Source organism: Phoca vitulina, unplaced genomic scaffold, assembly GCF_004348235.1.
Source record: "Phoca vitulina isolate PV1807 unplaced genomic scaffold, GSC_HSeal_1.0 scaffold29, whole genome shotgun sequence".
NCBI classification, from domain to species: domain Eukaryota; kingdom Metazoa; phylum Chordata; class Mammalia; order Carnivora; family Phocidae; genus Phoca; species Phoca vitulina.
In genome coordinates, this window is record NW_022589732.1 from 184740 (window position 1) to 199555 (window position 14816).

General features: G+C 39.4%; 1 protein-coding gene and 1 pseudogene across 2 annotated transcripts in view; both read left to right on the forward strand.

Annotated features, from left to right (window-relative positions):
* Positions 1–5931: 5931 nt before the first annotated feature.
* On the forward strand, positions 5932–6909 carry LOC116644345 (annotated as a pseudogene).
* A 2905-nt stretch (positions 6910–9814) lies between these two features.
* The window catches only part of UBE2D1 (ubiquitin conjugating enzyme E2 D1), a 40622-nt gene continuing 35620 nt past the window's right edge, over positions 9815–14816 (forward strand). The window contains exon 1 of one of the 2 annotated variants that reach the window (XM_032423641.1): positions 9815–10227. In XM_032423641.1, coding sequence (XP_032279532.1) covers positions 10132–10227 — 96 coding nt within the window. In that variant the 5' untranslated portion in view covers positions 9815–10131. The remainder of the gene's footprint in view (positions 10228–14816) is intronic. The other variant, XM_032423642.1, reaches the window with a different exon arrangement.

A 14816-nucleotide genomic window follows, 5' to 3' on the forward strand; every position in this document is an offset into this window, starting at 1 on the left:
TGTCACCTTAGGACAACATTCTCAAACTACCATTTGCAATCTTGAATGCACATTAGAATTAACTAGGGAACTTAAAAAATGTCCAGGTCTCAACCAGAGGTAAATAAATCAGACTATCTGGTAGGCTCTGGCAAGGGCTTTTCAATAAAAGTTCTTAAATCAATAGTTCTCAAATTTTAATGTGTTCTCAAATTTTCATATGTTTCAAAGTTTCTGATTCAGTAGGTCTGGAGTGGGGCCCAAAAGTTGTGTTTCTAACAAGTTCCCAGATGGTGCTGATGCAGCTGGTCTGGGACCACACCTTGAAAACTGCTGTTTTGAATATTTCCTATTCAAAATGTGGTCCATGGACAGGAAACATCAGCATCACTTGAGAACTTGTTACAAATGAAGAATCTCTCTCTTAGGCATGCTGCATCCAAATTTGTAATTTAATAAGATCCTTAGGTAATTCAGATGAACAGTAGAGTGCGAGAAGCACTATGCCAAAATCCACTGATATATAAGAAGCCTCTAAAAATGCATATTCCTTTAAAGATCCTAATTTACTAAGTCTTGAGTAGAACTCTGGAGTCTAACTTTTTTTTAAGATTTTATTTATTTCGGAGAGAGAAAGAGAGAGAGAGTGAGTGTTGGCACAGAGTGAGAGAGAAGCAGACTTCCCATCGATCAGGGGCTCAATGTGGGAGCCCATCCCAGGACTCCCGGACCATGACCCAAGTTGAAGGTAGCCACTTAACTGACTGAGCCACCCAGGCTCCCCTGGAGACTATGCTTTTGAACAAACTTCCTAAGATATTCCAATGCCTGAGGCATCTGAAGATAACACTTTGAAAGAATCTCCACCTTAGGCAGATTCTTAAATTTGCCTAAACCCCTAATTTCCTTATCTGTAACTAAGTCAATAAATGTTGTGTTTGTTTAAAGTGAATGGAGCTTGAACTTTCGGTGCTCTTCCAACTCAAGGGCTTATGATTTGTGCCTTTCAAAAAAGATGATTTTTCTGATCATTATAAATAATAAGAAACTTAAAAATAAAGTTTACAGGGCAAATTTGTCACCCAACAGAAAGAAATCACACTTAAAAGAAAACTTTAGCATCTTAAAATAATAGTTTATATTTTGGAATTGCTTTAAACTTTTCAAAACCTTTCATATGCATTTTCCCAACATGCAAATACATATGCAACATATGTATTTCATATGTAGTTCAAAGTTTTAATTTAGTCTCTTGTTCTTCCTCCCAGGCCATGGTTGCAAAATGTGGTTTCTAGTCAAATGCATAAACAATTTAAAATTATTACCTAATAGCTACTATATGCCAGGCACTAAAGACACGTGGTGAAGAAAGTAGATAAGATCTCTAGCCTCAAATAGTACATCAAAATCCTATGAGATGGAGAGAGGGATGAAGATGTGAGAGGATGGACTTGAAACTAGAAATGCAGATATCTAGCCATCAGCCTACACTATCAATAAACAATCTTTGCCCCCAGGATTACCTCTATTTGGGGCATTACACTGTGCTATGCTAGGTGATAAGAATTATGCAAAAGAAAAATTAGACAAGCCCCTACCTTCCATAAACTTAAAATCTACCTTGGAGGAAGATGTCAAAAGAAAAAAAGAAAGAAAGAAAGAAAGAAAGAAAGAAAGAAAGAAAGAAAGAAAGAAAGAAAGAAAGAAAGAAATAGTAGTGCAATATAATATTCATTATTCATTCAACAACAAAATTTCCGGAAATCCAAATAAATGGTGCAGAGGATAAGGGATGTATGGTACAGAGGACAAGGGTTAAAGATGTTCGCAAAGGGTGTTATTATGGACTGGAGAATAAGGGAAACCTTAGTAGAAGTAGCAGAACCTGAATGGAGTGAAGCATTTAGATTAAAAGAGGAATAGGTGAAGAACTTTCTAACAAAAGGAAATGCACATGGAAATGAGCATTAAATGTTCCACATGGAAGCCAGGTTTCCTGTTGGGGACTAGCAAGGAAATACAGCTAGCTGTATCAGTGATTGGGATCAGAGAGTGAAAGAGGTTGACTGCTAGGTCTAGAAACATAAAGTTGAGCCTAAGTGTAACAAAAGGAGGTTTTTGATCACGGATGTGACATGTGACAGTGAAAAATTAATTACAAAATTAGTCTGGTAGAGGGACATAGGATGGACTAGATGAGGAGAAAATAGGGGAAAGAAAGCTACTACAGTATTGAGGGCCAAGATAATGAGAGCCTATACAAAGATGACAGCACCAGAAGTACAAAGAAAAAACTTTTGAAAAAAGAAGCCATGGAACTTGATTACTACTAGATCAAGAAATTGAAAAAAAAGAAGAGGAAATTTGAACTCCAGTCACTCAGTGGTGACTGAAATAAAAGGTGCTAACATTGATAATCTTTTGGAGAGGGGATGGTAAACTGAATTTAGGACATATACGATTTGAGGTTATCAAATGTATGAGGTATCCAAGGTGAATTACCCCACTGGTAGATTGAAACATGGACTGAAAATACAGATCTGAGAGAAATCATGTGAGAGGATGGACTTGAAACTAGAAGATATAAATTGCTCCCCAAAAGAGTAGAGAGAAAACAGAAGAGAGTATGACACTAGAAATTGAACTCTGGGAAATAGCTGTAGTAAAGGAGTAAGAGGGAAAAGAAGGATTGGCGGTAGAAAACCAAGAAACTTCTGTGTAGTGGGAGCCAAGAGAAGCAAACAAAAGCCAGCTGACTGTTCCAGAAAGGTTCAGATAATGAAACTCCAGTTCTTGGAAGGAGAGGGTAAGGGCAAGGAGTTGAGAAAAGGGGGTTGAAAGTTTGTATGAAGCTTGTATAAATAGCAGTTAGGCGTTACCTTAAACCATACACAAAAATGAACTCAAAAAGGATTAAAGACCTAAATATAAGACCTGAAACTATAAAATTTCTGGAAGAAAACAGGGGAAAACCTTCATGACACTGGAATTGTTGATGATTTCTTGAAAAGTGCAGGCAACAAAGGCAAAAATAGACAAATGTATCTAATCAAACTTAAAAACTTCTGTGCAGCAAAGAAAACAATCAACAGAGTGAAAAGGCAACCTACAGAATAGCAGAAAATATTTGCAACCCATATATAAGATCAGGGGTTAATATCCAGAGTAAAGAATTGTAAAGAATTCCTTTTTGCAAGAATTCCTATTTGCAGCCCATATATATGACCAGGGGTTAATATTCAGAATATATAAGGAATTCCTACACTTCAACAACAACAACAAAAAGAACAAATAACCCAATTATAAAATGGGCAAAGGACTTGAATGAACATTTCTCCAAACAGGATACACAGATTGTCAACAAACATATGAAAAGATGCTTAATATCACTAATCATCAGTGAAACGCAAATCAAAACCAAATGAGATATCATCTCACATCTATGAAGATGGCCACTATAAAAAAAATCAGAAAATAACACGCGTTGGCAAGAATGTGGAGAAAAAGGAATCCTTGTGCACTGCTTGTGGGAATGTATATTGATGTAGCCACTGTGGAAAACAATATGGAGGTTCCTCAAAAAATTAAAAATAGAGCTACCATATGATCCAGCAATACAACTCCTGAGTATATATCCCAAGGAAATGAAAACAAGATAACGAATAGATACCTGCGCTCTCATATTTATTGCAGTATTATTCACAATAGTCAAGATATGGGAACAAACCTAAGTGTCCATCAGTGGATAAATGAATAAACAAGATGTGGTGCATACGGCGGAATATTATTGAGCCACAGGAAACAAGGAAACCCTGCCTTTTGTGACAAGATGGACATTGAGGGCATTATGCTAAGTGAGATAAGCCAGACAGAGAAAGACAAATACTTCATGGTATCACTTATATGTGGAATCTAAAGTATAAAAGTCAAACTAATACAAAGAGTATGAGAGTGGTTGCCAGAGACTAGGGAGTAAGTGAAATAGAGAGGTTAGTAATAGGGTATAAAATTTCACACATATTTATCTTTTTCTTTTCTTTTTTTCTTTTTTTGGAGAGAACATTTTCTACTCTCAACAAATTTTAATGCTCTCATGGTGACGATAGTTGATAACACTGTATGTATAATTCTAGAGCACAAAAATGGTGCATCAAATTAGCTCAAATACATCTCTCTGCAGCCCAGATACATCTCTCTTGCTGGTGTGTTTCAGAATGCTCTTTGCCCAAAAATACTTCAGCTTTCCACAGCTCATTGGACCATGAGTAGTCAACCCATACTTTGTTCACTAGCTGACAATTTATAGCCTAGAGTAAAAACATGATTTGCAGGGCGCCTGGGTGGCTCAGTCGTTAAGTGTCTGCCTTCTGCTCAGGTCATGGTCTTGAGGTCCTGGGATCGGGCCCCGCATTGGGCTCCCTGCTCGGCGGGAAGCCTGCTTCTTCCTCTCCCACTCCCCCTGCTTGTGTTCCTGCTCTTGCTATCTCTCTCTGTCAAATAAATAAATAAATAAAAATCTTTAAAAAAAAGAAGATGATTTGCATCAATGAGATTCTTCCTTTTAGGGAGATGAAAGAGGGAGTACCAAAGGGTACATGGCCATTTAGCAGCAGCAGCAGTTGCTGGAAGAATGTCGAAAAGTGCAAACTCAAGCCACGTATAAGAGAAGCAAAGGAGGAGCTGGGAAAATGAGAATGCGCCAATGTTCAGAGAGAAGGGAGACCTCCGGAAAGGGAGAGTAAGAGTAGTCAAGCTCCAGAACTGTCTTAGGGTTTTTGCCTGGGGAGGAGGGGTGGGTGGGGGTCTTCCAAATTAACTTTCAGATCCCATAAATTATTTCTATCATTCTTCCACTATCCTATTCCCTTGGACATTTTCTTTTAAGTTAAATGAGTAGATTTTTGTTCCTTACTCTTTGTAAGCCTTTAGAATGCTATGGTAGCTATTGTTTCGGGCTTCCGCAAAAGCTTTCCTCCACCTTGACCTTGTAGTAAACAGACCCTGATCCCTGGCCACAGGGAAGAAAGGTGGACATATCCAACAGGCTTTTGGAAATATAAGGCTGAAACTGGAGTGACCGTGTGGACTGGAAAGAGATCATCATCATACAGAAAAAACAAGGAAGTAATTTTTTTTTCTATTTTAATTCCAGTTAGTTAACATACTGTGTTATCTTAGTGTCAAGTATACAACGCCAATACATCACCCTGCCTTCATCAGGACAAGGACATTCCTTAATCCCCAACCCCTATTTAACCCATCCCTCTACCCACCTCCCCTCTGGTAACCATCAGTTTGTGCTCTATAATTAAGAGTCTGTTTCTTGATTTCTCTCTCTCTCTCATTTTTTTCTCTTTGCTTGTTTTTGTTTCTTAAATTCCACATGAGTGAAATCATATGGTATTTGTTTTTCTCTGACTGACTTATTTCCCTTAGCTTATACACTCTAGCTCCATCTATGTCATTGCAAATGGCAAGATTCATTCTTTTATGGCTGAATAATATTCCACTGTATATATATACCGCCTCTTCTTTATCCATTCATCAGTCAATGGACACTTGGGCTGCTTCCATGTCTTGACTATTGTAAATAATGTGCTATAAACATAGGGGCACATGTGCCCCTTTGAATTAGTGTTCTTGTATTCTTTGGATAAATACTCAGTAGTGCGATTGCTGGACCATAGGTAGTTCTATTTTTAACTTTTTAAGGGACCTCCATACTGTTTTCCACAGTGGCTGCACCAGTTTGCATGCCCATCAATAATGCCAGAGGGTGCTTCTCATGGTTCCAGTAGGGAGAGAAGGAGGAAGCAAGGAGGGGGTGGTTGGAGTCCCCCCCCTGGCCCCGCCCCATGGCTTCTGCCACGGCTGCCACCACTCCTCTGTGTGGGAAAGGAAGGTGTGAGTCCCAGCTGGAGCTGGGTGCTGCTGCGGGATGGTGGGAAGACAATGGCAGATATAGATAAACTCAACATGGACAGCATCATCCGAGGATTACTGGACGTGAGCAGGTCCAAGCCTGGTCCGAATGTCCAGCTACAGGAGAATGAAATCTGAGGACTGTGCTTAAAGTCCCGAGAGATCTTTCTCAGTCAACCTAACCTACTAGAACCTGAAGCGCCACTCAAAATATGTGTGATATCCATGGGCAATACTATGATTTGCTTCAACCTTTTGAGTACAGTGGTTTCCCACCAGAAAGCAACTACCTGTTTCTTGGGGACTACGTGCACAGGGGGAAGCAGTCATTGGAGACTCTCTGTCTCTTACAGACTTACAAAATCAAATATCCCGAGATTTTTTTTCTTCTCAGAGGAGACCATGAATGTGCCAGCATCAATAGAATTTATGGATTATGATGAATGTAAAAGAAGATATAACATTAAACTATGGAAAACTTTCGCAGACTGCTTTAAACTGTTTACCGATAGCAGCCATTGTGGATGAGAAGATATTCTGCTGTCATGGATGTTTATCACCAGATCTTCAATCTATGGAGCAGATTCGGGGAATTATGCGACCAACTAATGTACCAGATCAAGGTCTTCTTTGTGATCTTTTGTGGTCTGACCCTGATAAAGATGTTTTAGTCGGGGGTGAAAATGACAGAGGAGTGTCCTTCACATTTGGTGCAGAAGTGGTTGCAAAATTTCTCCATAAGCATGATTTGGATTCTATATGTAGAGCCCACCGGGTGGTTGAAGATGGATATGATTTTTTTTTTTTTTTTTTGCAAAAAGGCGGTTGGTCACTCTGTTTTCTGCACCCAATTATTGTGGAGAGTTTGACAATGCAGGTGCCATGAGTGTGGACAAAACTCTAATGTGTTCTTTTCAGATTTTAAATCCTGCAGAGAAAAAGAAGCTGAATGCCATGAGACCTGTAACACCTCCAAGGAGTATGATCACAAAGCAAGCAAAAAAATAGATGTAATTTTGACACTGCCTAGTTGGGACTTGTAATATAGAGTATATAACCTTCATTTTTAAAACTGTAATGTGTATTGGTCAGCTTACTCAAATAGTGTGTTTGTGAGGCCCCACTTCCATTTTTTGAGTTAATGAATGGCATTTGCTGATTATAACAGCAAATGAAAGACTCTCCACTCCCAAGAAAAAAATGTTTTGTTTTTTTAAATTCTGTAGTCCTTTTGCAAACAACTGTAATGATGGTGTTAAAGCTGTACGCCCCAGAACAGTTTATCCTAAGAGGTAAGTATACAATTGATCTTTTTAAAATTCAGTTCAACCCATGAATGATGAAATGCTCATTTTCTTTAGGATATAAAGAGAGCCCTAGGGTGCTCCATCTGTGCATGTTATTGTCATAAAATACATACCGTTGATGCAAACCACTGTGAACACTTTTTTAAAATTTTGTTTCAAAAGGGATTGCTTTTTTTCTCTCATTGTCTTGTCATGTACAAACTAGTTTTTATAGCTGTCAATATTAGGGTTAACTCAACGTTGCCAGCATCACTGGTATGATGTATATTTAATTATACTTTCCCCTACCATATTCTCAAAATGATGATTAAAGCCATTATTTAAAAAAAAAAAATAGTGCAAGAGGGTTCCTTTTTCTCCACATCCTCACCAACACCTGTTGTTTCTTGTATTGTTGATTTTAGCCATTCTGACAGGTGTGAGGTGATATCTCAGTGTAGTTTTGATTTGCATTTCCCTGATAATGTGATGATGAGCATCTTTTCCTTTTTTTCCCCCAAATTTTTATTGAAATCCTAATTATTTAATATATAATGTAATATTGATTTCAGGAATAGAATTTAGTGATTCATCATTTACATACACCACCCAGTGATGAGCATCTTTTCATGTGTTTGTTGACCATCTGGATGTCTTCTTTGGAAAAATGTGCATGTCTTCTGCTCATTTCTTAACTGGATTATTTATTTTGGGGGTGTTGAGTTTTATAAGTTCTTTGTGGTTCTTGGATACTAACCCTTTATTGGATATGTCACTTGCAAATATCTTCTCCCATTCAGTAGGTTGACCTTTGGTTTTGTTGACTGTATCCTTCACTATGCAGAACCTTTATACTTTGATATAGTCTCAATAGTTTATTTTTGCTTTTGTTTCCCTCTCTGGAGACATATCTAGTAAGAAGTTGCTACAACCGATGTCGAAGAAGTTGCTGCCTGTGTTCTCCTCTAGGATTTTGATGGTTTCCTGTCTCACATTTAGGTTTAATCCATTTTAAATTTAATCCATTTTGCATTTATTTTTGTGTATGGTGTAGAGAAGTGGTCCAGTTTCATTCTTTCGCATGTGGCTGTCCAGTTTTCACAGCACCATTTTTTGAAGAAAGAGTCTTTTTTCCATTAGATAGTCTTTCCTGTTTTGTCGAAGATTAATTGACCATATAGTTGTGGATTTATTCCTGATTTTCTATTGTGTTCTATTGATCTATGTGTCTCTGTTTTTGTGCCGGTACCATACTGTTTTGATTACTACAGCTTTGTAATACAACTTGAGGGTGGAATTGTGATGCCTCCAACTTTGCTTTTTCAGCATTGCTTTGTTTATTTGGGGTCTTTTGTGGTTCCATACAAATTTTAGGATTACTTGTTCTAGTTTTCTGAAAAATGCTGGTGGTATTTTGATAGGGATTGAATTAAATGTATAGATTGCTTTGGGTAGTATAGACATTTTAACAATATTTGTTCTTCCAAAGGGAAGTAATTTTTATAGAAAACTTTCAACATATTAGGTACTGTGGCACTATATATTTTAATACCAATTAATTTTGATACATCCAGGGATTATTATCTCTATTGACAGATGAAGGAACTGAGGCTTAGAGAGTTTAAAGTGGCTTAGCCATGGTCAAACAGTAGGTAGGGGTCAAAGGGATCAGTCTACAAAGCCTATGCTCCTTGAATCACCCTGGGCAGCCTCCCAGTTTATGGGAGGCCAGGAGGTTTATCTTCTAGAAGATATTGATGATGAGATCAGGGCCTGGAATTCTGGGGCACTCCAGCTCTTGAGAAGAGGAGCTAGTGAAAAGGAAAGTCAGAGAAATTTAAGACCCAGTTACCATGGTGCTATGGAAGATAGTGTCCCTGAATGCTTTGAAAAGCAAAAGGATGGCCAGTCATCAAATGATTCAAAGACATCAGGAAGGATGAGGAGTGAATTGGGTTTGGTAATTAGAAGCTCAAGACTGACCTTGGTGAAAACCGATTTTGCTTGTACTGAAAGTAGAAGCCAAGTTTTAATGAGCACACAAGTTCATAAGAATTGAGGGAGTGAGGAGTGGGAGTAGATTGTATTGAGTAGGTACTGTGAAAGGAAGGGAAGGAGCCAATAGTGATGGTGAATCTCAGAATTTGGAGTTCCAAGGAGAAGCAGACATGAGGGATTATCAGCGGATAGAGGTGCCTTTTGAAATAGGAACTAAGGAGGTAAGTAAGGAGTCATAATGGGTATGTCTGTGCATGTGTGAGAAATTTAGTCAATTTATATGTTTGAGAAGAGCGATCACTCTACAAAAGTAAAAATAACAGGATCTCTGTATTGGAAATTCTATTGGAAATTCCTGTAAGTGCTTTCCGAGCTAATTTGTTATCCCTATTTTACCGATTGGGAACTTCAGTTCATAACTCGATCAAAATCAAACTGCAGAGACCAACTCATGACTGCGCAGTTCTAAGTCCAGGCTTGGGTTGAAGTCAGCAGTGAGTAACCCGACGTCGCCCGGGGCCAACGGCAGAGGACAGGGCTGGAACTACACTTCCCAGTGTGCCAGGCGGGGCGGGGCGCGGGCGGGGAGGGCGCAGGCTCCTTCCCAGAAGCAAAAGCGGAAACAAAAGAGTCTCGCCGGCGTCCTCGCCCGCACACTCGCGCATACCCGCGCTCCGGCGCACACGGAATAGGCACCGGCGCCCGGAGCGAGCCAGCGAGCAGCGAGCAGCGAGCCGGGGACCCCCGGGCTGAGCCAGCAGAGCAGCCAGCGAGTCGAGCCCGCGACGACCCTACGCCCCCGCGCCCCGTAGCTGCCCCCAGCCGGCCGGTGTCCCCGCCGCCCTCCCTGACCCATGGCGCTGAAGAGGATTCAGAAAGTGAGTGCCCGGGCCAGGCCTGGGGCGACGGGGCGCGCTTCGGCTCCCTGCCCACACTGACCCCGGCGATGGTCCCGAAAGACGCGCCGGGAGGGCACGGGATGGGAGGGTGCGCGGGGATCAGGGGGCCGGAGATGCAGGCGGGGCCAGCGGGCACTGGACAGGTGAGGTGGGAGCAGGGGCAGGTCCCGGGTGGCTTGGAGGCGGGGGCCCCGCTGCGCGCTCGCGCCGGAGCTGCGCCGGGAGTCCCTGGGTGGAGATCCTTCTCGGGCTCCAGACCTTCCCCAAATCTGTGCTTTACGGTCACGGCTGGATTTTGCCCTACACTGGTCTAGTTTTGGCTCCTGTCATGCTGTGTTTTCTCCACGCCCGTTCTTTTATGTTCTTGCTTCCCCGGGCTCCCGGAGAGGGCAAGGAAGGTGTGGTGGGCCTGCAGTCTTTCTCCTCGGTGCTGTGGGTTTGTTCTTTTTCTCCTCTGTGGTTGGCTCCTGCTTAGATCCCTGAACGGGCTGGAAAAGCCCATTTGGGGCCCAGAAGCCAGGAGAAGCCTCTTGCCTCTTCTATTTTGGTGCCTCTTCTGCTGCCACTTCAGGTCACATAGCTGTAGTGAAAACATAGTTGCTGATACACAACAAGATGACCTCCTGGCTGTGATTCATCGTGAGTCAAGCCAAACAGGTTTTTTCCCCCCTCATGATAAACTTACATGTAAAGTTCGAGACACAACAGAAACTGCCATAGTATAAGTTGTTTGATGCTTTGACACATGAGAATAGAATGAAGAAGAAATGTATATATTCATTCAACACATATTTATCCATCCCAACTCTAAGGAATTGCCTTCTCTTGCATAATACTGTATTTATTGCTACTTTTTCAGATGTGAACATCTTACAAAATTGGGGTTGGGGCATTTTTTTTTTTTTTCTGTTCACTTTTATTTCTTGTTGAGTTATGGGTCTGTTCACTGACACAGGTTTTTAAAAGGTTTACAGTTATATGGAGAACACTGAGAATTTATTTTTAAATGGGGAGTGTTTCAGCAAGTTAAGCCAACAACAGACAGCATGTCTGGTAAATAATTTTAGAAGAAATCAATGCTACAGAAAAATTCTATTAACTTTTTAAGGCATGAAGTGATGGAGATATGTACATTGTGTTCTCAGTCATAACTGGTGGCATCTTCTGGTACAGAGGACAGCAACTTTCAGGTCCAGCCTTTTTTGTTGTTGCTGTTCAAACACTGAATCCGTAGAATACTGTTTTTGTGTGTGTGTGCCATTTGAGGGTCTTCTCTCTATAAAACATAAAGCTAACAATCCGCATTTATTGATTCATGTTTTCTGATTTGAAGGTAATGCAATTACACGTTCAAAATTACCCTAATTTCAAAGCCCTAATCAGCATCTTTGTCATGACTTGTATGCTTATTAATAATATGTAATATTGGCTTACATTTGAATTAAACAATACACCTATTCCAATGGGGCACCTAGATGGCTCAGTCATTAAGCATCTGCCTTCGGCTTGGGTCATGATCCCAGGGTCCTGGGACCCTGCTCAGCGGGAAGCCGGCTTCTCCCTCTCCCATTCCCCCTGCTTGTATTCCCTCTCTCGCTGTGTCTCTCTCTCTGTCAAATAAATAAATAAAATCTTAAAAAAACAAAACAAAACAATACACTTATTCCAAGGAAGTTTTAAAATTCTATTTTCTTCTTTCCTACTTGTGAGAATTCTTTACAAGACTTTGCATATACAATAAATTTTAAATAATGTAGAATTTATCCACAGGAAGTAAACATTCAAAGAAAATGGACACTTATTTGTAAATACTTTACTGGGCAATTGTCAGTCACCAGGCCGAATATTTATAATATGGAATACACCCAAATCATATTTTTGTTAGCTATTAGTTATTATTAGTTTATAACAGAATTGTTTGGTTAAAAAAAAAAATCACATAGAATTGATGTTAGGCCTGTAACAAATTGATATTTTGGAGAATAAATTGGGGATCACATAACATCCCATCTCTGTGTGCCAGTCTTTGGCTTCCCTTTCCTGTTATCAGAAAAGTTGACTTGCACAAATCTTCTTTCCACTAATCACATATCACATGTTCATATCATTCCCTCATACTTTAAGGGGTGTTATTTTGTTTGATTCTCCGCTTTTCCTACTGTTTACGCCTCCTTGATTAGAAGCCAGTTCCAAGTGGCTCAGTTGTTGGGCGTCTGCCTTCGGCTCGGGTCGTGATCCTGGGGTTCTGGGATCGAGTCCTGCATCAGGAGCCCGCTTCTCCCTCTGCTCCTGCTTGTGTCTCCTCTCTCGCTGTGTCTCTCTCTGTCAAATAAATAAAAATCTTAAAAAAAAAAAAAAAAAAGAAGCAGCCAGTTCCAAGTAAGGTATGTGCTTTTTGCCTTATGAACAGTTACAAAGCCTTCTTTGATATCATCAGTATATAAATTCTTACTTGAATCTTGCATGTTCCAACAAAAGAAGATACATATTAACTTTTGGCCTTTCTTTTTAAGTGTATTGGAATAACACTATCAGATACCTTCTAGGTCATTGGGTTGTACTTTTCCTGTACCGAAAGTGGCAGAACCTTAAAGCTGTGCAGAACCTCAGAGAACTGCACTTTGGAGTTGAGTGGAGGGCAGGGGCTGGAGCCAGCGTCTAGGGTAGTGTATCGGAAATATTTGTGGGACATTTTCAGACCGTCCCCACTGCTGTAAATGAAAGATGTGGAATCCCCCAGATGGGCTAGGGTGGAAAGAAGGTTGAGAACCACTGATGTTCTAGTCTGTTATTCAGAGAAGGAATCTGAGGCCAGGAGTGAAGGAGCACTTTGTCCAAGTTAATCTCTGAAGAAGTGACTTGCATATTTGAGAATGTTAAAAAAAGTTCATTACTTCACATTTTTTCCACTTCATATGAAACGATTAAAGATGGTTAAATTAAAATTGTATATGCAAAGCATGTAGATATCAATGCTTAAAATACATTTTATACTAGAGTATGCTAAATGATTTCATGCTCTTATTTAGACATCCAGTGCCAGTTTTGCATTTCAGCTCATAAATTTACACACCCATGCCCTATTTTTTGGTTACAGTGGAAGATGTTATCACAGTCACCTAAATCACTAAAGGGAAAAAGTTTGAACAAAGTCTGAGGAAAGACACCTAAAATATGTTTGAAAAAAAAACGATAGTTTTTCAGCTGGGCATCTATTATTTTCTAGAATTATTTCTAAGTGTTTCTTTTATCAATGCTGTTTTTAATACTTGATAAACTTTTTTTTTTTTTTAAGATTTTATTTATTTATTTGAGAGAGAGAATGAGATAGAGAGAGCATGAGAGCGGGGAGGGTCAGAGGGAGAAGCAGACTCCCTGCTGAGCAGGGAGACCGATGCGGGAGTTGATCCCGGGACTCCAGGATCATAACCTGAGCTGAAGGCAGTCGCTTAACCAACTGAGCCACCCAGGTGCCCCTTGATAAACTTTTTTTGGAAATCACTTTAAAATTACGAATGTTATATCATAATACTGAATGTTTTGAAACCAAGAAAAGAAAGATCCTAATTTGGTCATTATTATCATCTTAGTATATTTCCTTCTAGACTTTTTTAATTTGATAAATTGAAGTAATGATCATCATAGTAACATGATATGATGGGCTTTATTGCCTTTTTGGTCTTTTGAAAAATGAAACAAAAGAGTTTTGTTTTACAAATATAGCAACACAGATAACTCCTTAGTGTACAGTTCTGTCCTCAAAATGGAATATTTGCTTTTTTAATAAGCAATTTAACTTAAAATGTATATATAAACAGATTACAACTTTATAAATGTTTTGTGCTGCTGAATTTTTTGATTTGTACAATTCCACATTAAACTCTACATCAGTCTAGAAAACCTTTAGGATACTTAAAAAAACAACCCAGCCCTTTGTGGATAGAGCATCAAAGAGAAGAAGATCTGGTTTTTATTTCTGGCTCTGTGATTTACTAGCTTGTTTCCCTATCCATACAATGGTACTATACTAAGTACAACCAGCAAATATAATATATAATGGTTACTCTGTGTTAGATGCTCTTCTGAGTGTTTGACATAGATTAATTGATTTAGTCCTTAGTGGCCCAAGAGGTAGAAATGATTGTTATCCCCATCTTACAGATGATGAAACTGAGGCACAGAAATGTTGGGTAATGTACCAGAATTACGTATCTAGTAAGTGGCAGTGCTAGGATTTGAAACCAGACATATGGCTTCAGATTCCATGCTCTTAACCATTTTAGTACATGGCTTTTTCTTATCCAAATGGACTCATATCTGTTGTATTTAAATTGATAGACACATAGAGTTAAATGAGTTTATGGGTGTAAGTGCTTTGCAAACTGGACTGTTCTATACACATGTAAAGTGGTGTTATAATTAAGACTTTGGCATATTTAATCATGCATCACTCAGTGTATTGATTGTGCTTTGTAAACCTCTGCTCTGAAGTAATGTACACTAGATCATTGAACATGGTAAATGAATAATATAACTTTATTTTTGTTCCATCACTTAAAATTTTTCTCCTCCAAAGGGATTTAGAAAAATTGTAATTTATAAATGTTCTGTCAAAAGTATCATTTCATTGTGAAGTTTTCATTTGAGAAAACTATTTATGAACTGATTTAGCTATTTAGTTCCTCTAGTGGCTTTGAATAGCAGTCGACTGTTCAGATTGCACAAATACGTT